General features: G+C 44.7%; 1 protein-coding gene across 5 annotated transcripts; it reads left to right on the forward strand.

Moving 5' to 3' along the window:
• The first annotated feature begins 788 nt into the window (after nucleotides 1–788).
• ENDOV (endonuclease V) lies at nucleotides 789–26,784 on the forward strand. Of its 5 annotated transcripts, none has more exons than XM_063293375.1 (10): nucleotides 791–966; nucleotides 4,269–4,437; nucleotides 5,797–5,931; nucleotides 7,020–7,059; nucleotides 7,619–7,731; nucleotides 8,303–8,371; nucleotides 8,967–9,095; nucleotides 16,720–16,796; nucleotides 17,384–17,445; nucleotides 25,620–26,784. In XM_063293375.1, the coding sequence occupies exons 1-9, from the start codon at nucleotides 908–910 to the stop codon at nucleotides 17,442–17,444; spliced, it is 852 nt and encodes a 283-aa protein (XP_063149445.1). In that variant the 5' UTR covers nucleotides 791–907; the 3' UTR covers nucleotide 17,445; nucleotides 25,620–26,784. The 5 variants fall into 5 exon arrangements, with proteins under 5 accessions (XP_063149449.1, XP_063149450.1, XP_063149445.1 ...); XM_063293376.1 differs by lacking the exon at nucleotides 25,620–26,784 and adding an exon at nucleotides 22,834–25,613; XM_063293379.1 differs by lacking the exon at nucleotides 8,967–9,095 and having other exon boundaries at nucleotides 789–966; nucleotides 8,269–8,371.
• The last annotated feature ends 1,082 nt before the right edge of the window (nucleotides 26,785–27,866 follow it).

Consider the following 27,866-nt stretch of genomic DNA (forward strand, 5'->3'; position numbering starts at 1 on the left):
CTGCCAGATATGAGTATGTATTTCAATAATTCTGTACTTGGTTTTACTAGTTAATTGACATTTGTATAAAGTTAACCATTGGCCATTGTCATTCAATTCATTGTCGTTCAATGTAAGAAACAGCTTCTGCTCTTCCTTGAATTGCATGGGAATGATGTGTTAATAGAGCTGGCAGAGAACAGTAGGTCCTGACTGATTTTCCAGTATTCAAAAATTGCAATTTATAAAAATTATCTTTTTTTCTTTTAATAAAAAATCCTTGTTACAAAAGTGTTCAGACTATGTTCCTTACTCCTTATATAGCAAGTTGTAATTATATCACCTTTCTTGAGCTGCCAAACATAACAGTTTGGTGTTACTAGTTAACTGATAGTTAATTGACATTTAGCAAATCACCAAAGCTAAAACCAGTGCTGGAACGCACAAGGTTCCTCCATAGAGTCATTCAAGAAACCCTCTGCTGATTATTGTGTGCTCCTGGCGCACAAAAATCCGTAGCTATCTCTGAAACGGGTGTTATTTCTGGATTTATTCACAAGCGCGTTAAACACCGGTGGCCTTAAACCAGAGCTGCAGAGCCTGGGCTACAAAAAATCTAGAATAGTAGATGACAGCCAAGCCCTTTCTTTGCTGCCATCTAGTCGTGCGGGTTTTTGCAGCCTTAGCTGAGCGCCTGTATGGCGGGGTGGGGCTGCAGGCGTCGTAGCCGCAGCTACGGGCTTTCCATTGGGGCAGACCCAGGCCTTCCTGAATGCCCAGCGAGCGCGGTCGCACATTCCCCAGCCCTCCGGTGCAAAGGGGGAGCCGAAGGGAGGGAGCGCTGTGCGCCGCGCTCGGCCAGCGGAACTGCCGCTCTTGCCCTGCGGGAGGAAGTCCCAGGCAGTAGGAAACTCAGGGCGCCGCTGCAATGGCGGACAGGATGGGAACAACGGAGGAAGAAAGGGAGAATTTGCGGCGCTGGGAGCGGTAAAACGCCAGCGGGGGGAGCCGGAGATAAAGAAGGGTTTGGGAGGTCTTCCTGCCAGCGGGGAGCCTGGGATTTGTATTTCTTGAGCTGCTGTGTCTGGCGCCGCCTCCTGGGTCTCTCGTGGCTATAGCGCTACAAAAGGCTCGAGGGCGCCTGCCCGCAACCTGCCCTTCGCCAGGCGGGTTGGGATTGGAGTAAAGGTCCGGGCTCGCGCTGAGCGGGAATTGCAGGAACTACACTCGCAGCCCGTTTGAAAGCCGCACGCCGGGAAGGGGGGCTGCTGGGGACACTGGCTTGCGAGCCCTGCCCTGAGCTGAAAAGGACTTGCTTCTAGGCAAGAACGCGAACAGCGCGGAGCGCGCAGATGAGGCGGTGTGGTGCCTCCTTCCTGAACTGGGGATTGCGGGTCTAGACATGGTCAGCTGCTTTCCAGCTGCTTCTCTACTAGGGCCAAGCGGTGAATCTTGATTCGGAGGGAGAAAAAGGAACTGAAGCCTGGGCCGCGGAGGCCCTCATGTCACAGGAGCGCCTCTTTTCCTGTGCTTTTCCCTTTGGAGTCCAGGTCCTTACACAGCCCTGCCTACAATGCTAAAATTTAATCCCATTTCAGAGATAGGTGAAGCTCCAACATCTGAAAAAGATAAGGGCAGAACAATCAGTAAAAATAAAAAACTGGAGCAGACCTCATTGGAGAAAGATACCATACAAGTAGAACATTTCAACATAGAAAAAAAGTATTTTGGGTAGAGGACCAAAGAATCCCAGGATAGCAACATAATCTGATACAGAGTTAGTGAAGAGGGAGAAGCTTTTCTCTCTGTCGCATAGTACTGGAAGCTCAGATCATCCCATGAAAACTAGTGGGAGATTTAGGGAAGATGAAGAAAATACTGTACGGTAATTAAAATAGGGTCTCAGATGTTTATCTCCCCAGTTCCTGATAGCCTCAGTGAGCAGGTGGAAGGTCACAAATTGCCCATATCTGGAGATCTGCAGGATCCCCATTTATGAATTGATCAGTGGGATTACTGCCAGAAGGACATTGGAGATGTGCTAGCCCCAGTATCAGAGGCAACATGCTTCCACATAGCAGTTATTAGACAACCTGAGCAAGATAGTGGGTTCATTCCTTGCTTGTGGGCTTCCCAAGAGCTCCTGCTCAGCCACTGTGGGATCTGAATATTGCATTTGATAGGCCTTTAGATTTGTGTGGCTGTTCTTAGGTTCTTCAGTTAATGCCTCAGAAGCAAACCATGTTTTTCTTGAACTGAGTTAAGGTTATGACTACAACTCAGTAGTTTATATGCCTGGCCAAGAAGTGTTTGGCATTTGGAGTCTGTATATTGTATATTGAATGTTCAAACTATCGAACAGTGGCGCTCATTTCACATGCCAGTAAGGTAGTGCTCAAGATCCTGCAAGGTAGACTTCAGCAATTCATGGAGCGAGAATTGCCAGATGTACAAGCTGGGTTTAGAAAAGGCAGAGGAACTAGAGACCAAATTGCCAATATCCACTGGATAATGGAAAAAGCCAGGGAGTTTCAGAAAAACATCTATTTCTGTTTTATTGACTATTCTAAAGCCTTTGACTGTGTGGACCATAACAAATTGTGGCAAGTTCTTAGTGGTAAGGGGATACCAAGTCATCTTGTCTACCTCCTGAAGAATCTGTATAACGACCAAGTAGCAACAGTAAGAACAGACCACGGAACAACAGACTGGTTTAAGACTGGGAAAGGAGTACGGCAGGGCTGTATACTCTCACCCTACCTATTCAACTTGTACGCAGAACACATCATGTGACATGCTGGGCTTGAGGAATCCAAGGCTGGAGTTAAAATCGCTGGAAGAAACATTAACAATCTCAGATATGCAGATGATACCACTTTGATGGCTGAAAGCGAAGAGGAACTGAGGAGCCTTATGATGAAGGTGAAAGAAGAAAGTGCAAAAGCTGGCTTGCAGCTAAACTTCAAAAAAACCAAGATTATGGCAACCAGCTTGATTGATAACTGGCAAATAGAGGGAGAAAATGTAGAGGCAGTGAAAGACTTTGTATTCCTAGGTGCAAAGATTACTGCAGATGCTGACTGCAGTCAGGAAATCAGAAGACGCTTAATCCTTGGGAGAAGAGCAATGACAAATCTCGATAAAATAGTTAAGAGCAGAGACCTCACACTGACAACAAAGGCCCGCATAGTTAAAGCAATGGTGTTCCCTGTAGTAACATATGGCTGTGAGAGCTGGACCATAAGGAAGGCTGAGCGAAGGAAGATCGATGCTTTTGAACTGTGGTGTTGGAGGAAAATTCTGAGAGTGCCTTGGACTGCAAGAAGATCCAACCAGTCCATCCTCCAGGAAATAAAGCCAGACTGCTCACTTGAGGGAACGATATTAAAGGCAAAACTGAAATACTTTGGCCACATAATGAGAAGACAGGACACCCTGGAGAAGATGCTGATGCTAGGGAGAGTGGAAGGCAAAAGGAAGAGGGGCCGACCAAGGGCAAGGTGGATGGATGATATTCTAGAGGTGACGGACTCGTCCCTGGGGGAGCTGGGGGTGTTGACGACCGACAGGAAGCTCTGGCGTGGGCTGGTCCATGAAGTCACGAAGAGTCGGAAGTGACTAAATGAATAAACAACAACAACATATTGTATATTAAACATATGAAGGACAGAAAATGGATGTTCCCAGTGAACACCAGTCATCTTGTGGGGGAAGCGGAAGTTAGTGTAATATCCCATCAGCATCCCAAAATTGGAATGAATCTACAGGGTCTATAAGACCATTCAGAAAAGCTTTTAGAATGTGGGTGCAGAGTGGGAATAGTTTTCAAAATGAAAATGTGGATTTACAATTAACAGTAAAGCAATGTATCTGCATCTTTCTACATATCCATATTGGCTGAGATGGAAAACATCAAAAAATCGATCACTAGTACATCATTTTCAATTTTCTTAATTCTTGGAGGGGAGAAGTCTTTTTATATTTATGGAATAATGGATTGATGGTGGGGGCATAGAATAGGGTCATTTCTTAAGTTCTTTGAAATTAATAAGGTTTCATGATTATTAGTTTGAGAAAAAGATTTTTTCCTTTTTCAAAAAATCCAAAATAGTTCAATATTTTATTCTGGAAGCATCATTTTTGTTGGTTTTCATGCATCTCTCTCTCGCTTTCATTTGTCACCACTGCTGAAATATCCATTATATCACCCATAATGCTTTTTGCCTGTCACCAGCCTTAAATGGTGCTGGGAAGAGGCAGGTTCTACTTAGTCCTATTGTATTTCTTAGTCAGCAAATCCAGATGAAAGAAGATGTGATTGAACAAGACACAGAGGAATGGCAGAGCAACTTCTCCTTTACTGGACTGAGAAGAGTTGGAGGAATGGATTTGTCTTATCTCAAAGATGCCACACGTGCCTGTGCTTCATTGGTGGTGCTCAGCTACCCAGACCTTGAGGTAAGAATGATAAAAGGCTAAAGGCAAAACAAGGAATTTCTGAACATCAAGGGTTAACATAGTAAGGAGAATAAAACTCCAAATTTCCAAAAGTTTGACTACCTGCCTTAGTAATATTAACTTAGTTGTCTTGGTGGATTCCAGCTGCTGAGATATTTATTTCCATAGTAGGATTGAGGATAAAATCTTGGAAGCGATTCGAGAGAAAGTGGTGAGTTCTGGGACTGTTGCCAAATTTAAGTGTGTTCCAGCTGTTGTCAGTTTAGCTTGTCATTTTTCAAACTGTGGTCTCCCAGTCCTCTGATTTTCAAGTTGGGGAATGTTGAGGCCTATCCCATCAGTCCATCAGCATTCTCCAGGTGAAAAGGGTATACAGCATTTTCAAAGGTTGGTAAGTCTTTGCCAGTTTGCTGTCTCACCATGAAGTTAGTGGAGTTATAGTTTTGCTTCTTATCATATTATGATGTCCCTGTGCACCACAGTTACCTACAAGAGCATCTCTTCAGAAGATCATTACTTAAGAGAAACTCTATCAGAAACCACAAGATCTAATATACAGTAGGGATGGGTGGATGGGTATGTGGGTTTTCCACTGTTTCAGCCATTCCCCAATAGGTTTTTCAGGATACTTCTGATTTTTCCATGAAGAATGAGCTGTTATGTTTGAAAATATATCAGTTTTACCTCTTTGCAAGCATTTTTAACATTGTATAGAGAAATACAGATAACTGTTTAGTGTCACTTCAGTTGCAAGAGAACACAGATGTGATCCACCATCTGCTACATTGTGCAATCAAAGTATTCCTGACCTTGGCTGTTTGCTGCCAAATACAAAATCCTGGTGCTGTTGGGTGAAAGAGAACTGGCAGGAGATACAGGCTTCTTTTCAGCTCTGAGACTTGGTGAGAAAGACAATCTCAAAGAGCAGTTTGGTAGACAAAGGAAAGGGGTGTGATGCTTTTTCTGTTTTAGCCTAGATAGAGGCAGGAAATCTTTTTTGGACCTAAGCCTGGGTTTTTTATTTCTTTTTGCTTCATATTTTAAGTGAATAAATATCTACTTAAATAAATATTTATTTACTGATTATTTTAAAGCAGTCTCTGGAACAATCTGGTGTTCTGATGACAGTAGATGTTTTGCCTTGTTTGCATGCTGTATCTGTTCTCACCTTATATTTGCAAACAGAAAAAAGGTTAAATTTCAACCATTTTGCTGCTCAGTTTTGGGCATGCAAAATGGGAGCTGGGAGGTCCATGCAGTGCATGGGTTGTGGCTGCCCACCTCTAGCCTAGATGACCTTGAAAATATTGGTCTTGCTCCCTGGCAAAAGTGTTATTCTTTCTCCTTCTGCCATCACAGGTCCTCTACAATGACTGCTCTGTGGTGGCTGTGAATGCCCCCTATGTGGCAGGATTCCTGGCTTTCCGAGAAGTCCCTTTTCTACTGGAGGCTGTGCAGCGGCTGGAGACACAAGAGCCTAGCCTCATGCCCCAGGTGGGATAGTTTTCCTTTATGAGAAGAATGCTACTGCATTATGTCAAGGATCCATTTCATCCAGCATTCCCCTCCTTGGGAGAGCCAACAACGAGGACTTGAAGACTTCTGGCCCTTAGCGTTTTGTGGCTTACTCCCTCTGGATGTGGATATTCCGTCTAGGTATCCATGACTGTTTTTCTCTTTCCTGAATGGCCAGTAGTCACTAAGAACATCTCTGATCTCTCTAGAGAACTGTTTCTGTACCTTGGCAACTTGAAGATGTGAGGACTTCAACTCATGGCTGGCTGGGGAATTCTCGGAGTTGAAGTCCACACATCTTCAAGTTGCCAAGGTACAGAAACACTGTTTTAGAGAGTCTGGGCCCAAAGCCAACATCTTTAAGTTGTGCTACAAACCCAACAGAATAGCTGTTTTAACCTAGTTTAAAACCTCTTCTGTTTTGTCATCCAGCCAGAATAAAAAGCACCCTTCCCGCCAGAGCCAGGGTGAAACAGCTAGAGTGGCTTCATTCTAGGAAACTGTCTTCAGGTCACCCCACAGATTTTCAACTGGATTCAGGTCTGGGCTCTGGCTGGGTCATTCCAAAACGTTGAACTTCTGGTGAAGCCATTCTTTTGTTGATTTGGAGGTATGCTTTGGGTCGTTGTCGTGTTGAAAGGTGAAATTCCTCTTCATCTTCAGCATTTTAGCAGAGGCCTGAAGGTTTTGTGCCGAAATTGACTGATATTTGGAACTGTTCCTAATTCCCTCCACCCCCACCTTGACTGAAGCCCCAGTTCCAGCTGAAGAAAAGCAGCCCCAAAGCATAATGCTGCTGCCGCCACCAGGCTTCACTGTGGGTATGGTGATGCGCAGTGTTGTTTTTGTGCCAAACATACTTTTGGAATTATGGCCAAAAAGTTCAACTTTGGTCTCATCAGACCATAACACATTTTCCCACATGCTTTTGTCAGACTTGATGTAGGTTTTTGCAAAATGTAGCCGGGCTTGGATGTTTGTCTTTGAACTTTTTGCACATCTCCGTTAGTGCAAAAGCTTTCCACTGTATGTTACCTATGACTGATGTGCCTCTTTGGTTTTTCTAGGTGCTTCTTGTCGATGGAAATGGCATCCTGCACCACAGAGGTAAGTCTCCTGGCCCATCCTTGCCAGTAAATCCTTTAGATTTATTGTAAATTTAAATGTAGATTTAAAGTTTAGATTCACTTCCGTCTCTGAGCTGTTTATAGCAAGCCTGGAAGATCCCAGCATGGGGAGTCACTGCATTGGTTTCTCATGCGTGTTTGCAGAGCTCTTGGAGAAGAAGCTGTTGGTGTTCACCACCTCCTTGGCAGTGGTCAGAGGGGGAGCAGGGGGCAAACAAAAGAATTCAGTCTCCTCTCTGTAGGCTGTACTAACCTTCTTGGTGAGAGGAGGTGAACAGGTTGTCTCCCCCCATGCCCAAAAGGAATGGCAGAGCAACCAGGAGGCCTTTGGAAGGGAGGTGAACATCAACAAATGCACTGCAAGGTTGACACCAGCCTTATTTCCCTCTTTTTGGTTTCAACATGGCTTACCCTTCCTTGGGAGCTTGTTGCAATTCATGCCCAAATAAAGTGGCCCAGATTTTCTCTTCAGAACAAATCTGAAACTTCTCTTACTACTTTTTCCCCAGAGTTGCTTTCTTCTGTGTTATCTTCAACAGGTTTTGGCATCGCCTGCCATCTTGGTGTGCTCACCAGTCTTCCCTGTGTTGGTGTAGCCAAAAATCTCTTGCAGGTTGACGGTTTGGCCAATGATGAGCTTCACAAGAAACAAGTAAGTGTTGAAAGGTGTGAATTTCAATTTCACATTCTTAATTCCAAACAGTAGGGGGACTGTTAGTTATTATCCCCCAGCAGAATATCTTGTTAAAATTGGAAAAGCTGCTGGCTTATGTGTACAAATAGCTGTTCTGGTTTTTTTCCAATTAAAATGGGAACAATGATGGTGCTATCTACAGAATGAAATATATTCAGACTGATTGACAGTTACGTAGTGACCAATATGCATTGCCCACTGTGTGTTAAAAAATACAACCAACCTTGCCTTCCTGCTGTGTGCGTGTGTGTTTGCATGACCTTGACACATGAAAATTACTGAAGCGGGAGCCACTTATTTCTATGCAGAATAAAACTTGTAAAGGAGAATTCCATCCAAGCTATTTTGCTTTCAGACTTTTTATTCAGAGATTTCCTGTATAGAACAGCAGTGCAGAAGAAACACTGACACTTGGCTAGCACAAGCCCGTTTTTTTAGCCGAAGAGGCTATAGGAATTAATCTTGAATTGATCCAATTACCTTCATCCATCCCAGCACATCTGCTGTAATTTCTTTCCCCATACTCCAGATCCGAGATCTTCAGGCTGGAGGAGATGCGTTCTCACTCTCAAATACCTCTGGGAAAATCTTGGGTATGGTAAGTACTGACGGGGTGGCATAGTGTGTCTATTGGGAAGTGGAAAGAGTCAGAAGTGAGAGAGCAATAAAAAAAAAAGATTGATTCGTTCTCAGCTATTTGGCAACAGTCAGGCCTGAACCAGTCTCTGCTTTTCAACATTAACATTGTGTTAAGCATCATACTTTGTCTTGGGTGCTTGTAGAAAACTGATTAATAATTATCAATGAATGAATGAATGAATGAATGAATGAATGAATGAATGAATGAATGAATGACATATTGGCCTTATTTTTCCTTCTTCGACTTCAAAATCTAGCTTCTCACTCCTTTGGCCAGCTAGAATTTTCCTCAGGGCTTTTATTATGGAATATAGAAGAGGCACTGAGGAGAAATAAAAAGAAGGGGAGAGAGAACTCAGTGTCCTCCTGGTTGAACGAAGCATGTATTTAGATGCACATACTGCAGTATTGCCTACTTCAGGGTACAAGAAATACATGAGTCTGATGTTTACGTTGTTCCTACCCCATTTTTCTTATTCCTCTATCATTCATGTTTTTTGGAGGTTGCATAGTTTGCCTGTACCTAGCAGTATCTCTGTTTCTTATCTGCCCAGGCCTTGCGCAGCTGTGCCAAGAGTACCAAACCTGTGTATATTTCAGTAGGCCACAAGATAAGCCTTCTATCAGCTGTGCGCCTGGTCCGCTCTTGTTGCAAGTATCGGATTCCTGAGCCTATCCGGCAGGTATGAGTAGAATGTGTGCTTAGAATGCTGACACCAGCAACCTCAAGTAAGCAATTTGGTCAGCTAGCATGAATGTACTCTAAATGTATGGACTTCAGTTCCCAGAGTTCCTAGCTAACAATGACCATTGCTAAGAATTCTGGGAGTAGAAGTCCATATGTCTAGAGCACCCCCTGGTTAGGGGAGGCTAGGAAGCTAGGCGGGGCTAGGTGATCTGAACTCTGCTGTATCAGATCATTTTGAACTTCATCTGTATTACCAGATGCCTCTGAAAAGTCACAAATAGGGTGTGATGGTGACAGCAATCCTTTTGTCGCTTGTTTTCAACATTCTATCTCCTGAAGATGTGCAATGAATCATTTTAGGGCTTGATTTAGAAATTTAGAAAATGATACAGTTCAACTGGGACTACATTAGCAATTGTGCAATTTGACTGAGGCCCTGAATCAGAAGCAAGATATAGTGAAGTCAACCCTTAGTTTTCCTGTTGATTGAAAACCAAAAATAGATTGCACATTTTAAATTTTAAATACCATTAAATGAAATTTACATTTATATTAAGACTCTTCCAAAGAGCTGAAACTTGCCCAATATCAGAGAAATTGAAACAGGGATTTTAAATTTTAGTTTTTAAAAGAGGAAAATTTCTTACCCTGGATCTGCAGAAATGGGGATCAAAGGTTATCTGCTCCATTTTTTTGGATCTGTGTAATTCCTTTTAAAAAATTCCCTAGAACAGTAATGGTTGGGTTAAGAAGCCAAGATGTATCTCAGTGAATAAGCACCTCTTCTTTCCATGAAAAGCTCTATGCAACTAGTTTGTTCTTTGATCGCACCATTTGCACAAGGGATTAGGCTCTGCTGGGCTGTACCAACGATCATCTGAGGAGGCTGCAGAAGCTGCTGAGCCAGAATTCAGCCAGTGGATGGCAGCACTAGATCACCATTTTATTTACCTTGAGGCAGAGTTTGAGCAAGGAGAGATTCTAGCACAAAATGTGTGGGCCACAGACTTGTCAAGAGCTGGCCTTGAAAGATGCAGCCATCCCTTTAATATGTGCATGTGTAGCAAAGAAAAGCTCAAGCACAGCAGTTTCTCACCTCTTTGCAGTGATGTTGTGATAGGAGGTACCATTCTTAATGTCCAAGTACCCAGGCTGCAGGAAAGATTTATGAGTCAATAATGAGCCCCTTTCACCCCTATGTCAGCATCTTTCTAGATGCTAGCTTGATTCTAAGCTTCAAAGGAAAAATCCATTTTGAACCTCTTATGGGTCCCAGCACCAATTGGTTTTAGGGAACAGAATCCAGCATGTTGAGCTGTTCCCCTCTTGAGCTGGAGCATACTTTAGATGTGAAAACTTTGAATAAACTAGTTATAGAAGAAAGGCAGAATATACTGGAGCAAATCTAGGAGGAAAGAGATGTGTCATTGATAAGGGCTACCAGATATGAACTGCAAAAATCCAAATAACCACAAGGTGACAGCAAAAATTTAAGATTTTCTGCATCTCTTTGCTTCCACTATTGGTCGTCTGGATTTTTGCAATTCAGCTCTGGTAGCCTTGTGTTTGATCAGCCCTTGGAGGTCATAGCCCAGGCTTTGGAACAGTGTTTGATAGTCTTGTTTCCCAATTATATTGACCATTGCTTGCATTTTTGTTCCTGATGGTTGTCCTTAAGAGTGTGGCTCAGTGGTAGATGGCCCAATGGCTCACGCTTGGCATGCAGAAATGTCAGGTTCAATCCCTGGCATCTTCAGATGGGGTTAGGGAAATGCATTCATGAAACCCATCAGAGCCACTGTCAGGCGGTGTTGACAGCACTAAGCTGGAAACAACAGTGAATTGATTCAGTATCGGACAACTTCCCACGTTCCATACCCACACATCTTCAAAAGAATTACTGAACAAATAATAACTCAGCACTGAAATTAGGGTCCATGTTCTGTGTATGGTGGTGGCTTGAAGCAAATGATGTTCCTTCTTATAGTATGTAGGGGGATGTGCATGGCTCTTGACTGTCAATGCCTCTAGCCCTGGCACAGAAGCCATGAGCATCCAAGAGAGCCAGTGTTTGCATCGCCTCTGATGCCTTTCTATGGAAGAAACATCTCATGTGCCCGAACCAACCACCTTCAAACTTTTAGTCTTCCAGTAATATTCCTGCATGTGTGACTATGTCCTCTGTAACACAAACAGAACTCTGCACCCTGCTTTCTTCCATGCTTTTTTCCTTTGCTGCAGCATGCCTTGCATTTCACAACCCATTAGCATCTTTATGCTGCCACTCCCACATTCCTCACTGGAGAAAATAAAGCTGCATCCCAAATGGGGGAACAAGCTTAAAGCGAGAAGAGGTGCCTCCCAGCCCTGGATAATAGTAATAGTAAATGGTAGAGGTAGTAAGGCTGCCGTATTTTCTTGCATTGTGACAAAAGCACTTGCAAGCCACACAGTCTTGGCCTTTTTGTCCAGCGTGGCCAGCCTGATGTTTTCTGTTTATTGATACTCCAGGCATAATCTCCAGTCCCTAATGCTGCTGCTAGTCTACTCCAAGAATAGATGTGATCTTGAGGGATTATTAAGGCAACATGACCCACCTTACTGATTAGCCTCTTGGGTTAATAAGCTAAATTAAGCCTTCTTAGCACAGTGCTAAGAGTGAAGGCTGGAAAGTGATTTTGCAGTCTAAGAGGACACTCAGCTTCTCTCTCACTCCCTGCCATGGAAGCAAAATGAGGGTAGCTCTTGATGCTGAAGGTGGCATAATAATCTTTGGTGAAGTGGGCAGGAAAATGAAACAGAAGGCATTTTATTGAAAAGGTACTGGAAGGTATTGCAATTCCCTGGATATTGAACCAATTAAATACCTAGCCATTGCAATCCCTGGACTACAACATTCATCACAGAGAACCTGATCTTTGGTCAAACAGGAATATTTATTTGCTAACTGAATGGGGTTTTTTTGAAATCACTTATAAAAGAGAGACTTTTCTCCACTGTAAGAATCCCACTTTAAGCCATGTTTGTTTTCATCCAAAGCTGATTATCTTTTATTTTTAATTATATCAAAATTATATCTATTTTATTAAGAATTAAAAACTGAACTTAGAGAAAGAGAAGAGATGGAAAGAAAGAATAAAAAGTGCAAGAAAAGAGAAAAAGAAAGAAAAAAAAAGAAAATATAATAAAGAAAAAGAAAAGAAATATATAAAGGTGTGACTTCCAACCTTCATTACGGGTATAAACAAATTTAACTTCAAAAGTTAAACAGACATCTCTTCATCCCATATCCCATCTTTAACTATAAGCAAATCCATAAAACATCAACTTTTTAATCTTGGTATCAGCAAAACGTCCATAAAAGGTTGCCAGAACATTGCAACAAAAGTTCTTATTTTAATCTTGATCAAAAAAACCAAATTTATATTCCTTCCTTTTACTTCTAACAATCTTAATCTTTAATTCAATCAGATACTGTTACAGGAATTGATTTCTCTTCAATTCTTCTTTATCCCATCACACAGGTTTCTTCAAGGCTTTAACAAGCCTCTTTTGTAAATTCAATAAGAAAACATTTTCCAGGTCATTCTCTGGGTTTATCATTTGTATTTCCCTTTTAATTTTTAAAACTTCAGCCAGTTTCTTTTGTATATCCAGTAAAGCATCCTTTTCCAAATCATTCTCTTGGCCTGTAATTTGTAGTTCCACATTCTGTACTTCCTCTATTTTATCAGATAACATTTGTTCCACATTTTTCATTCCTTCATTAACATGTTTTAGACATGGTCTATCCATAGAAGCAGACATCATTACTGACAGTGTTGATATTGTAGTTACTAACTTCTGGCTCCATTCGTCAAAGATCTCCTTTAATATTTTGGATGTTACAACATTTTGTATCATTCTGCAACTCCCAGTATTAACTGACATCAGGTGTTGTATTTTTTTTCTGCTTAAAATCTTCAGTCCTCTCTAATCTCCAGTTTCTAAAATCATCACTTATCTTTTGTTATGACTTGCAGTTGCCAAGTTAACTAAAGTAAGTCTGTATCCCACAAGAAGTTGTTGATTTTTTATAGTTAATTCCAAAATTTTATAGTGAAAGTCAACATTCCAAATTTATCTGGACCCTTAATCTGCTTATAACTTTCTTAGATTAAAATCTTATTTAGCTTTTTGCTGTTTATTTCAAATTCTTTAAATTCTTAAACATGTAATTAATTTTTCTTTTGTTCAGAGTTTAAGATAAACTCACCCGATGAAGACTTTTCAAACTTGTTATTCCAAAGGTCTCTAATAGCTTTAGAATAGTTAATAGGCAATTTCTGAAAGTGATTAGAAAGTGAGGTTTGCAAACTTAGTGTCCTTTAAAAGGCTCCACCATGGTTTCGAGTAAGATGGCTGATTCCTTCGTCTCCTGGTACTCAAATCCACAGAAAACTGCTGTCCTGCAGTCTCCTTGTGAGGAGCAGCCGTCGGGAATACATGTGGGCAATCTCCTGTCCTTTCCTTAGCCAGAGAGGTTCCAAGGATCCTTGGTCTTTGCTGTGGTCATTGGTTCCGCTTTCACAGTGCCATCTTCAGTTCACCATACTTCTCCCAGAAATCCTGTTTTTAATTATCTGAAATTCAATTTTAAATTTTCTGGTTATTAAAATGTTTTGTAGGTGCTTTTAAAGTAGAAAAGTAGGCTAAAATATTTATTAAATAAATACAATGGCTAAATGGCATTTAATTATGCTAGAGAAGAACTGGCTTTCAGCTTCTATTATTGCCAATAATTATTGGCTTGAACCATTTGTATTCAACGGATTTTTGCCTTGTAGGATTTGTAGGTATGGAGCCAAATGTTGTAAATTAATTTTGTTAGGCAGATCTAAGACAAATTAATTTGTCATAATGAATGTATCTAAATGTTCAAAACCCCATTCCTTTAACAAAAGGTGGACATACAAAATAGCTAAGGTGGTCTTTTGTGCCCTGGCCCTGTTCATGAAGTATGCAAGCTTTCATGTTAACAGAGTTGTTCACCTGCTCTCTAACCTGGAAGCTTGAATCAGTCTGTACCAATAGCGAATGATTCCTGTCTGTTCTTTCATATAACATATTTAATAGAACAGGTTAAAACAAGAATAGCCTTCTGGGTCCTATAAGACTGCAGTTCCCATCACCATTGGCCATCTAGAGGGTTCATGGATTCCATGTCCCTCCACTAAAGATATTTAACATTTGACGCCTGCCTGCATCCCTCCCCATTCCCTCCATTATTCCCTACTTTGTGATGTACCAGATGGCAGCCTGACACTCATAAACTCTGCTGAGTACTTGTAAACTGTCCTGGTTTTTAGGGAAGTGAAATGTAGGTTTGGCTGAGAAAACATAAAATAAATAGACACAAGGAGCTTTGTTCAACAAGTAAGTTGTAAGAGTGTTGGACTGGCATTGAGGAGACCCAGGAAAAAGTCACCACTTGACCACAATGTTCATTGAGTGACTTGGAGCTAGTCTAGGGCTACCAGGTCTGGGCTGAAAAAAACCCTGCATGACTACTAAAGGGATCTCCCTCTGCTGCAACCTAGTGGTTGTCCAGATTTCTGCAGCCCAGATTTGATAGTCCTAGAATAGTTACTTTCTTTCATCCCAACCACCCTCTTATATTTGTTGTGATGCTATCACTGGAATGAAGAATAGGAACCTGAAAAAGGAAAGGTGAATGAGATTTAAACTTAAAGAAAAGACTATCAAAGGAAAAGATATTAGTGCAGTGATTTATGGAAGGCTGCGTAGAACATTTCATGTGAAGACTGTCTGTTCATTCATCCCACAAAAAGTAGAGAAAGGATAACTTAGGAATAACAGAATGAAGAATGTGAAAGTGGTAAGTAAGAGTAACTGAAGATAATGTATAGTGGAATTGAAGAAAGCAGTCAAGTGTGACTGGAAAGGACTGCTCACACAAGAGGTTAGGTCAATCAGACAGAACAAGGGTGACCAAAGTTGAATCTCAACACATCTGGAGCTGCCTGATTCTGTACCTCAGGCCAATTCCATGCGGGTGTATTCCTCCCTGCTGCTCCAATGGAATCATCTGGTGGGGGGTGCTCTTAGTCAGATCCTGTTCTAAGGCTACAGCAGGCTTGAGAATCCTGAATGCGTTTGTGCATGCATGGGAGCATTTTGTTCTCTTGCCCCTCTATTTGCTGTGACCATTGCATGGAGCAGGTCAGTGGTTCTAGATCACCCTCCCCGTTCCAAGCCATGTTAGTCTATGGTGGCAAAAAATCAAGGAATCCAATAGCACTTTTTCTGACTCACGATGTTTATTAAAAGGCATAAGCTTTCATGATGGTGAAGCTGATAAAGTGAATGCAGTTCACAAAAGGTTATGTCTTTTAATAGAAGGTGTTAATGTGAAAAGGTACTACCAGACTCCTGACTTTTTGTCTTCCCCATCCTGCCACCCTTCAGATGCATTGTGCTTTAATTCCTGTTGCCAGCAATCTGACAGGAGTCTGGGAACTCTAGTTTATCTGAATAATATGTTCTGTGCGGACCTGTTATGGCCCTATGAAATGAATTGTTTTAAATTCAGGCAGCCATAGAATTTCTTGAACCCTCTCATCCCTTACCCAGTTTCACTGTAAATTTAATTGTACCAGATGCCAAAGCTGTCACCCAATTTAGTTTTGTTCCAGAATTTGGCAGCAATTCTACCGAGAAATGTATTGAAAGACTCAACCCTAGAAAAGAAAGCAGTAGTCCATTAAACATATTTATCTCCTTTGCTGTGAAGATTTTCGGTAGCACTTTGCAGCCCATATCAAACTGCTCAGTTTGCTTTGAATGGAATAAGATATACATTATTTGAAAGATGGAGCTTGGCATTCTCTTGCTTTCTCTTTCTCTGCCTCTTTCTCAAAAAGAAGCACAGTGGAACTGATTTGGACCGAGATCCTAGTGTGGGGTGTATAGGAGGCTGTCAGCCGTAAGCCTTTCTCCTCTTGCTGCAGTCCCAGCCTGGCTCCCACCCTCTTAAATGAAGGTCTCCAATGTAGTGGATCCTTGTTAGCAATGTAAATTGGAGACACTAAAGTGGAAGAAGTAGAGCTACCCTCCTGTTCAAGCTGGTAGTTTGATCCCAGCCAGATGCCCTTACTTTTAAGTAAAGAAGACAAGTGTGGTTGCTAACCAGATTAAAAATGTAATACATACAGTAGTTTGACTCATAGTCTGACTCAGAATAAGATAGCTTCTCACATTTCCATGACCACAACTGGAAAATAATATTAGCTAGATGGGCCATTGATCTGATCCAGCATGGCTTTTCTTATAAATTAATTGCAAGCTTTTGGGCATTGGTGAGCAGAAGGGACCCATTTTCTTCTCAGTCCAAAAATGTATCATGAGATGTAACCCTCACTTCTCCTTGGGATAGAAGCTGCTTTGTGATTGGCCTATATATGACTAGGATCGAGATTTGTAAGTCGTATTTTTTTTCTCCAGGTAATGTCACAGTCCAGTAGCTCTATCCCTTCTCCCTCCTCCGATTCTCCAAAAATCCTAGAAATTGCCACTTGCACCAGTCAACCCCCTCATTTTCTTCTCTGCCCCGATTATAGGCAGATATAAGATCCAGAGAATACATCCGGAAACATTTGGAGGTCAACTTTGCAGTACCCCCTCCTCAGCCAGAGAGGTAAGTGTGTATGTGACTGGAAGGCTATTTGTCCCCCACAACCCAGTCAATCTGCTTTTTTAGTGCTCTCTGGGAATGGCATTAAAGTGACAGCCGGGGTAACCTGGCAAGTTGAAACCACAACAGGGTCTATTCTGCTCCCCAGGACCAGCTATTTCTGGCAGAGCACCGTACATTCTCTGCAAATTACATGGTTTCCCAAGACTGTTTCAATCTAATTTGCCACAACCTTGGGAAGATCACAAAACATTTTCATATCTTGGAGCAAAGATGCCATTTTGGCAACAAAGTCATCCAGGTAATATGTATGATCTGGAAGAGTTGCATGTCACCTCTGCTGTGTTATGTCCAGAGTTATTCCAGGAGGGTAACATTTTATTCTTAGAAATCGGTCTTCCAGTGAGTAGCATTAACATGGGTGAGCTTGGAAGGTACAACAAGAAGTGGAATCTAGGATCCAGCCCCTACAGATGGATTGGGATGACATACTCTGCCCTTACATACTTGCATCCCAACATCTAATGCCAGTACATAAACTAGGGTGTTTTTGTCATGATGTGTGTTTGATTGCTTGCTTCCCTCTTCAGAGGCCGAGGTCTAAAAAGTGCCAGATTGGGGGAAGCTGACAAAGATGAAGGCAAGTCCTGAGGTATGAATGTTCCAGTGAGGCCCTTGGAAGAATTTTACCCTGGGGTGGGAGATGGGGACACACCTTCAGTTCAGGTAGCAAAATGTCTTGGGTTGGCACAATTTCCACTCCAAACCTTAGTCTCTTTCAGGTTCATTTTTGATTTTAATCTTAGTTTGACCCTGTCCTATTTTGCACCCTCCCTTCCCAGATTTAATCACAAAGGTGAGCTTTTCAGCTCCAAGACTGTCATCCTGGGGACGGGAATGTAGCCTTCTGTCATGTTCACCGTTTGAATGTGCTTGGTACATCGTAACGTTTCGCATGTCATTTGCCTGATACGGGTTTGGTCTCGGGAGAGAGGAAGATTCCTTGTCAGGGAGTTGTTATCTGTTGGCCGCTGGGTTGGAATGTGTTTGGGTTATCTCATGTGTTCAAGGTTGCTTTCCCAGGATGTGTGGAAAGCGGTTACCAGCACCTGGGAGGGGGGTGGTTGCTATGGCTGGTAGGGGGGAGGGATTACGTTTGGAGCCGAGGGTTTTTAGTTTGTATTTGGCGCGCTTTTAGTCATTCTCAGCTTTCTCTGTATCTGCCATAATTTCCCTAATAAATCAGATTTCATTTAAGTAACCCCTTGTGAGTCTGAGTGTTTGGGATAGGCAACCATTACATAAAGCTGAGAAACCAAAACTTCAAATCCCGCTGGCCCCTATCCAGGAAAAGACAGGTTCTTTCGATCCTGTGAGGGAGAGTGCTGGCGATGGTCGATCCAAATGTGCTACTCGTGGAGAGTGATGGGTCGAGTGAGGGAGAGCCCGACTCTACCATGATGCGCCCCGACAGAGCCCCCCTGGGAGAACTCTCAGCGATTCAGGAGGAGGCAAGTTCGGGGTCTGGAGCTACGGGCATGAAGACCGCGCCAGAGACCACGGTCACGACCCCAGGCAAACTGGTCACCTGGGACAACAGTCGTGGGGACTTCTCAGAGGCGAGGAGTTCGTCCTGGAGGCAGCGATACCCGCTGTCCCCAGCGGTGGTACAGATGCCACCGAGGGGGGACTTCCCCACTCCAGACCGAATTCGGGTGCTAGAGTCGAAGATAGACTGGAGCTCATTCTGCAGAAAATGAGCATGGACCTGAGTTCGCTGAAAGAGGTGCGGGAGGGGTCAAGCCAGCGGCATTCGACCCCTTCCTCCCAGGCACAGTCCCCGGAACGGAGAAGGGGAGCTCGCCCCAGAGAGGGGGACCGGGCTCCCAGGGTGGAACTAGCGTCGCCGCCCGTCCCTGAGCGGAGGCAGCCGGGAGCTGTCAAAGCAGCTGAACCACCAGTGGGGGGGTGCGGCCCGCCGGGCGGAGGACTGAGGGACTTTTCTGTCAAGTTCGACGGAGACCTGGCAAAACTCTCGTTCTTCCTGACGAATGCCAAGGCGTACATGGAAGAGTGGGGGTCGCTTTTTCGCTCGGAAAAAGCGAAAATCATCACCATTGCCACCAAGCTTAAGGGGAGGGCAGCGGACTGGTATGTACAGATGTGCCAGTCGGAAGCCCCTGAACTGGAGAAATTTGACGAATTCCTCTGGGCCCTACAGCACCATTTTGAAGATCCACTAGCTAAGGAGCGGGCAAAGCGTGCCTTGAAAGAACTCAAGCAGGGATCGAGAACCGTGGCTGACTACGCGCTGGAGTTTAAAGCACTAGTGGGGAAGGTGGAAGACTGGTCGCAGGCAACTGTAATAGAGTTGTTCAAGGATGCTTTAAACACCGAAGTGCTGCGCTGGTCGCTGGGGCGAGATGATCCTGACAGCTTGTACGGGTGGATCCAGCTCGCTGGAAAGGCTGAGCATGCCCACGAGGTGTTTGCGCAGAGACGGGCGACGAAGTCAGGGCGAGATGGAAAACCCACCCGCCCTTTGGGCTCCTTTGGAAGATCCGGACAACGTTCGTGGGAAGAGGAGAAGGAGCGCCGCTACGCGAAGGGGCAGTGCCTGCGCTGCGGCAAGGAGGGGCACCGCGCAGCGGTGTGCCCGCGGGTGAAGGGCGAGGACCGGCAGGGAAAGTCGACTGCGAAGTCCCCCTCTCTGCCGAGGAAAATGAAAGCAACAGTGGCTGACAGCGAGTTGGAAAGCATGCCATTCTATGGGGACGAGGGTGAACCGGAATTGCTGCAGCCGGCGGGAAATGCCAGCCACCTGCTCTAAAGGGCGCCGCAGGGCAGGTGGTAGAGGAGGGGCGCGAGCCTGTGTCGGTGAGTGGCAACTATCGCATTCTCACTGTGAAAGTAAAGTTGGGATCCCGCTCGAAGACGATAGAAGTGTGGGCGATGATCGATTCTGGGTGCTCACGGTGCTTAATGCATCCCGACGTGGTAGCTGCCTTGGAGTTGCCCACCTTTCCGTTGCAACGACCCATAGCTTTCACCCAATTGGACGGATCCATGGCAGGGGGCAAACCGGTCACGCATTTCACTGGTTTGGTAGCCTTGCAAATGGGTAGCCACCGGGAGGGGTTGTCCTTTATAGTGGCTCCGGTGGGGGGCCCTTTGGTGGTTTTGGGTGTCCCATGGTTGGTCCAACAAAATCCTCAGATAAATTGGGTCTATCGAACTGTAACATTTAGGGACGGATTTTATCAAGCACCAGAGGGAAACGAAGCCCCAGAGGAGGTGGTGGGGGTAGCGGCAGCTGCGACTCCGCAGTACCCAAACCCTCCTCTTGAGGGTCTACCGGAGGAATACCAGGCATTTGCTGATGTGTTTGGGGAGAAAGAAGCGGATCAACTTCCCCCCCATCGGAAAACTGACTGTGCCATTGAGCTGGTGACTAACACCCAATTGCCTAAGCCAAAGATTTACTCAATGACTCAGAAGGAACTAACTGTGTTACGGGAGTTTGTGGACAAAAACTTGGCAAGAGGGTTCATTGAACCAGCTAGCTCGCCAGTGGGGGCACCGGTTCTCTTCCGCCCGAAGAAAGATGGGACATTAAGACTCTGTACCGATTTCCTTGGGCTCAATGCAGTCCCAATATCAAATAAATATCCCTTGCCTTTGATAAAAGATATGTTATCACATCTGGCTAAGGGGAAAATCTTCTCGAAACTGGATTTAAGGGAAGCCTATTACCATGTGAGAATCCGGGAGGGGGATGAATGGAAAACGGCATTCAATTGCCTGTTGGGAGCTTTTCAATATAAGGTTTTACCGTTTGGTTTGGCTGGGGCTCCTGGGGTGTTTATGCAATTGATCAATGAAGTTTTACATGAACATCTGTTTAAAGGGGTATTGGTCTACTTGGATGATGTATTGATTTATACTGAAACTCTGGAAGAACATGTACAGTTGGTTAAGCAGGTGCTTCGCAAGCTAAGGAAAGCTGAGTTGTATGCCAAACTGTCCAAATGTGCATTCCATCAAACACAAATTGATTATCTGGGGTACAGGATCTCAGATAAAGGCATAGAGATGGATCCTGCTAAAATCCAGGCCATCTTAGAATGGGAGAGACCCCGCACCTGCAGGCAACTGCAAAGTTTCCTGGGGTTCAGCAATTACTACAGGTTGTTCATAAAGGGGTTTGCAGAAATAACTTTGCCCCTGACAGATTTGCTTCGGACGAAGGGGGTGGGAGAAACCCGCCGGGTAAAAAACCCAGGCGCGCTGCTTGTCAGGCAGCGTTCGAGAAGCTGAAGGAGTCTTTTACACAGGAGCCCATTTTACAACACCCTGACCCCTCCAAGCCTTTTGTTGTTCAGGTGGATGCCTCTGATTATTCTACTGGAGCCCTGTTGTTGCAAGCAGATGGGGCGGGTTGTTTAAAGCCATGTGCCTACCTGTCCCGCAAATTCTCTGAGATGGAGAGACGTTGGCATGTGTGGGAAAAGGAGGCTTTTGCAGTCAAAGCGGCTTTGGACTCTTGGCGCCACTTGCTGGAAGGGGCTAATCATCCATTTGAAGTGTGGACTGACCATAAGAATTTGGAAGCCCTTAGTACCCCTCGCAAGCTGAGCCCTAAACAAGTCCGCTGGGCTCAGTTCTTTAACCGGTTCAACTTCAAACTGAAGTTTATCCCAGGGAAAAAGAACTTTTTAGCAGATGCGCTGTCCAGGCAACCCCAGGACTCCAGCTCAGCGCCAGAGGTGGTCAGCACGCTGTGGACACAGCCACAACTGGGAATGCCAGCTGTGACCCGCAGCCAAGCCCGTGCGCAGCAGCCTACCGGCAGTGATTCCGCTCCGCAAGGCACCTTGTCCATTTCATCCCAATTGCAACAAAAGTTTCTAAAGGAGCAAAAAACTGACACTTGGTTGCTAGCCAATAGAGACAGTGTTACTTTTGACCGGGGATTTGCTTGGAAATCCAATCGTCTCTATGTCCCTGACAGCTTGCGAAAGGAGGTTTTACTCCGTTCGCACGATGATAAGGTTGCTGGGCATTTTGGCTTTGTAAAAACTTTGCACCTGGTTCGCAGACAGTTTTGGTGGCCCACATTGCGCAAAGATGTGAAGGATTATGTGGCATCTTGTTCTGTTTGTGCTATGTCTAAACGTAAGGTGGGAAAGCCTCAAGGCTTGTTGCAACCAGTGGCCAGTCCCGCTTGCCCCTGGGAGGAGGTTTCCATGGATTTCATAGTGGAGTTGCCTCCCAGCCAACGAAAAACTGTTATTTGGGTAGTAAAAGACTATTTCTCCAAGCAAGCTCATTTTATCCCATGCGTCTCCATTCCTTCAGCACGACAGTTGGCCCGCCTATTCCTTGTACACGTGTACAGGTTACATGGATGTCCCTCCCGCTTAATTTCTGACAGGGGCACACAATTCACCTCTCAATTTTGGCGGGCATTTTTAAAACTTTTGGGCACTAAACAGGCATTGTCCACGGCGTGGCATCCGGAGACTGACGGGGCCACGGAGGCGCTAAATTCAACACTGGAACAATATTTGCGTGCTTTCGTGAATTATCAACGAGACGACTGGGTTGGCCTCCTTCCCTTTACTGAGGTTGTCTACAACAACGCCGTTCATCAAAGCACCGGTCAAACCCCTTTTCGCACCGTTCACGGCAGGGATTTTGTCCCCATCCCTGACTTGCCGCAGCCACCTGTCCCGCCTGCTTCACCATCCGAATGGGCAACACAGCTGGCGGACTCTTGGCCGGTCATCCAGCAGGCCCTAGCAGACGCACAGTCTGCTTACAAACAGCATGCTGATAAAAAGCGTGCCCCTCACCCTTCGTTTCAAGTGGGTGACATGGTGTACCTGTCTACCAAATTCATCAAGTCCTCTCAACCATCGAAAAAATTAGCTCCTAAATTTGTGGGTCCATTTCCTATTGTGGCACAAATTAACCCAGTGACTTTTAGACTTGATTTGCCGCATAATTTGAAACGCTTACACCCTGTCTTTCATTGCAGTTTGCTCAAACCCCTTACTCGCTCTGACCGCTGGCATGATCAACCTCTGCCGCCTCCTCCCATCATGATTGACGGGCAACAACACTTTGAAGTAAAAGAAATTCTTGACTCTCGCCGGCTTCGCAACACACTGCAGTACCTGGTTCGCTGGAAACATTTCCCCCACCCGGAATGGGCGGCCACTCACGATGTGACTTCCCCTATTCTTGTTCGTCATTTCCATAATGCTTACCCCTCCAAACTGGGTCCATAAATTTATTTTTGGGGGGGGGGAGCAGTATGTCATGTTCACCGTTTCAATGTGCTTGGTACATCGTAACATTTCGCATGTCATTTGCCTGATACGGGTTTGGTCTCGGGAGAGAGGAAGATTCCTGGTCAGGGAGTTATCTGTTGGCCGTTGGGTTGGAATGTGTGGGTTATCTCATGTGTTCAAGGTTGCTTTCCCAGGATGTGTGGAAAACGGTTACCAGCACCTGGGAGGGGGGTGGTTGCTATGGCTGGTAGGGGGGAGGGATTACGTTTGGAGCCGAGGGTTTTTAGTTTGTATTTGGCGCGCTTTTAGTCATTCTCAGCTTTCTCTGTAACTGTCATAATTTCCCTAATAAATCAGATTTCATTTAAGTAACCTCTTGTGAGTCTGAGTGTTTGGGATAGGCAACCATTACACCTTCCTATCTGTCCCAAGCAAGTGCTACCCGGAGATCAAAGACAATCAAAACAGCTCTTTTAAGGGTACTTTCATCCAGGGATTTGCCACTTGCCTTAGTAGTAATCTAAGGCAGTGATGGTGGTAGACAGGGTTCCCCTGTCAGTAATAGCTGACAGATTACTTCCTGCAGGGCAGAGAATCTTGGGCTAATTCCTCAGGAAGGATTTTCTCCTGCCATCTGCTCCATTCCATATCCTGAAGTTTCCATTCAGTGCAGTGAAAATCCTGAAACCTAGGACAGCCTCCCCCAACTTGGTCCCTTCCAGATGTGCTGGCTGGGAATTCTGGGAGTTGTAGGCCAACACATCTGGAAGGGACCAAATCATTATGTGTGAGCTTGATGGTCATAGGCTTGGACTGATCCCTTTCAGCAAAAAATACATTTCCTAACATTACATTAGATCTTGACTGGAGACACTGAACACCGACTATGGTACCTGGTTTGTAATGATTGTGAAATGCTGTTTTGTATTTATTTCATATTTGTATACTGCACACTCCTAGTAAAGCCAGCTTGTGGCAGTGCATGTGCATCTATGAGGATGGGGAGTATTTACTGGTTTTAATAATTTGAATAGTGTGAATTATTCACAACAATTTGTTCAATTTGCCTGCCATGAAACAGATGCTGGTTAAACCTATTATGGAGATAGAAAAGAGGTGGGTTATCCCTGAAATCACAGGTCCCTAAATACTCAGTATTCCTTTTTCCCATTCTAGCCAAAAGGATGTCTGAAGAGGCACAGGTTGTTCTGCTGCCTTACTGTCCATCCCTGTGTTGTGCCCCTCGGCCTGGAACGGTCCCAAGATTTTGGAAAGACTGCTGATGCAGTGGTAGAGCCGGGCAGCTGCTAGCTCTCAAATCTGTGCCATCACAGCCCACTTCTTGTCTTTCCCAAGAGCAGGTACTCACAAGTGCCAAAAATAAGTAGCTTGTTTCTAGGTTACACACTCCAAGTGTTCTGATTTCAGAGATGGATTAAGTTGTTTCAGGGCTTCTGTTCTTTAGTGCCATCTTACTGTTTTGCACCATCAACTGTGCAACAGCTTCACAATAGAGAGGAGTGTGTATAGATTAGCACAACTTTGTTCAGGCCAGTGATAATGCTAGTGAAGGAGTTAAACCTGTTTACTGAGAAGGAAATCCTCCTGAGTTCAGTGGCACTTATTAGAAAGTCAGCTGGCTGCAGGCTGCAGCTTCTCTTCCCCTAGGTATTATAGCGTCCACCTAGAAGTGCAGAAACCTGCTGTAGAAACACTTTCTGTCGATAAACAATCTCCAAAAACTGCCTTCCTGGAGATACTGAAAACATTGCTCAAATAAGCTAATTAATTAGTTACCAGCGAGTCTGTTAATGAGCTTTTCAAAATTCCCTGCATTTGTTGGCAGCCTTAAGAATTTTTATTCTCCTACCCCTCTCCAGGATAAATGAAGACACAGACTCTGAACATCAATGGGGCATCAAGAATGTGGTTCAGGACCTCTTTCTATAAATCATGGCCCAGATGTGTAGCTTGTGTGCTGCTCCTGGTGATGACCCTTTCCTGACGTGCAGTGATAGTACACAAGAAAGCATTGGTGGGAGCCAGTTGAAGGATGGGCCCCTCGGTGTACAGACCTTCAGTCCTCGCTCAAGGCTGTTTCCCTCACTGTGTGACAGGAAACTGGTCTTTGTTTCTTGGTATAAATGGAAGACCAGCTGAGAAGTGATCTGATTTGTGTGGAAATAAACCCCACCCCAAACATGTGCACACCACTTGGACTGGAGGCCATCGGGCGGGAGGAATTGTTCCCCCCACCAGAATCCAGTCTTTTTTCCGAAGCTGCTGTTTGCCCTTCAGAGCAAGCCCTAATTGACACCTAGGGAGGTTTTGCTTAGGGGCAGATGCCTGGAATGCAAGTAGCCAGATCTTTTTCCTGAGACCAATGAGAGGAAAGAGAGATGAGGTTTTTTCTCTTCTACACATTATACTGTCATGCTCAGCTTTTATTTGGGCTTCAGCTGGCAGCTGTATCAAACAAGCTCTCCAAAGCACCTATCTGTATGATGCAAGTGTGTGTGTGCTTCCATAGACACATTCAACATTTGGGGAGAGGACATCTTACATGTGGAATATATAAGGATGATTCATACTCAGCTGAAATGAAGAGAAGCCATGGTCTGAACTTGGAGAAACATCTTGGGATGTATGTTTTTTTGTCTCTGATACAGCCACGTGCAAAGCACATCATTATCTCAGTTTGTAATATCCTAATGATAATTTAGATTGTTGATTTATAAATGAAATGCTGAAAATAAATCTTGACTAGTAATTCTGTAAATGATGGTATGGGTACCCTTGTGTGTAATTGGATAAGAACAAGGGTAGCAAGAGTGTGCTTCCTGGCATCTGCTGTTGCTTGTACTGTAAAGAAAATAGATTGTAGGACTATTGGGGAAATAAGAGAAGAAATTGTGATCTGAGTGAGAAATGTTCTTAAACGCAGCATGTTAGTGAAGCACAATGGTTGTCATCATTTGGTTGATGTGTGTATGTGTGTGTCTGCCTTTTGCTTGAGGGTTGTTGGGTTTTTTTTCGTGATATTGAGTCATTTCAACGTCTGGCTTGTCCTCCGTCCCTCACGGTCTGCGTGATTGTGATTGCTGCTGTCACTTTCACACCTCCCTGGGGAACAGATGCTGAATTCCCAATTCCCGATGGTCCCAGCAGATGGGTGGAGAGAGGACTTTGTGTATTGGGTGGGTGTGTAGCTTGCGGAAGCCAACCATCTGCTCCCTTGTTTTGTAGGAGGTTCCAAGACCTGGGTTAGAATACAGGCTTATGAGGAGCTTTAAATCTTTCCTGGTACATCCGTTGAGCCACCTGCAGCCTGCAGACATAGTCATATTTGGCCTCCAGCAGTTGACGCTCTAGCAGCCAGCCTGGTCATTTGGCAGTACTGAATAACTCACCATAAAGCTAACAGTAAAGAGGATTTGGTTGTATTGCTTACATGCAGGCATGGCAGAAATCGGTTTGCAGAGCCCTGGGAAATGTGCCATGTATCTTGTGAGCAAAAGCTTAAGGACAACCAGTCAAAGCTTCTGCTCCTCTACCTCTGTTTATTTCTAACTCAAGACCTGCTCTGGATCACTTCTGACATCACTTACCCTTGGCCTATGGCTGCATCCCCAGGATCTTCCCCATCCAATTCTGTCCTACAGGTTGTCCAAGTTTTGATCCTCCCTCCCTCCCTCCCTCCCTCCCTTCCTGAAGTCCTTATAGTTATAGTTAAGTCCTTATAGTTTTGACATGCAACTCTGACTTTGCTCCCAGCCTCTGTTCCCTGAGTCTCATCATGCAACCCAGCTTCATCCCAAGTATTAGATCTTCTCCACCTTTGCTTTTGTCATGATCTGCCATTTCAGCTCCATCCCCTGTTCCCTTCTTAAACCCAATCTGGGTCGCCATCTTCTTAGATCTTTGTGCAACCGTGCTCTGCATTTGACTTTGAACTTTGATGCTAGGCCAAAGTTCCTTACCCTATTGATTCTCCAAGCCCTACAATAGCAGGGATGCCGAGAGCAAGTCAGCACACTTTTGCCAGCCTGTGTCAGCAGCTTCCTTTTGCTGAGGAAAGTGGTGCCCTAGCCCAGTGCTACCCCAGCCAGAGCGGAGCTGGCATTTATTTGAGAACAACCACAGCTTGTTGCTGCTGACAGATGAGATGCTGAGCTGTGATTCAAAGCAGGGGTGGAAACACGGGGGCTGTTAACCATTTTGCAACTCAGCTCTTTTGCTACTGCAAAGGCTCCTTGGTGAACAGCGTCTGCAAAGGCAAATACAATCTGGCTGAAAGCAGTGGTGCCATCTGCCCGCAGCTGTGAAGGTGTCAGTGCCTGAGCCCCCAGGCCACCTGCCAGATGGCTCCATCCATCATTCTAATGCTTCACTTGTTCCTCCATACAGGAGCTGGAAGCAGCACTAACCATGGTCCTGCAGGGCCATTTGGAAGGAGGCTTGCCACCTGTCAGTGGGAAAAAAGCGGGGAGGAAGCAAGAGTCTCCTGCCTCCTCTGCTTCCTTGGTAGAAGAGAGTAACCTGAGCAAGAGCCTGAAGATCACAAGGTGGAGGCAAGGGGGCTGTAGAAGCCTATGGATTTGGAAAGCCATAGAATCAGATGGCCTCATCACCCTCTTCTTTGCGGGTGTCTGTGCCTACATGCATGTTGGGCACAGGGAGGAGCCTTTGGGAGGTTTCAAGAGGAGCCCCGCAGCACCTCCACATCCTAGAAAGAGCAGCAGCAGCAGCAGGCTCCTTTTCAGAATGGATCTGTGAC

This window comes from Candoia aspera, chromosome 2 (assembly GCF_035149785.1).
Source record: "Candoia aspera isolate rCanAsp1 chromosome 2, rCanAsp1.hap2, whole genome shotgun sequence".
In the NCBI taxonomy this organism is placed as follows: Eukaryota; Metazoa; Chordata; class Lepidosauria; order Squamata; family Boidae; genus Candoia; species Candoia aspera.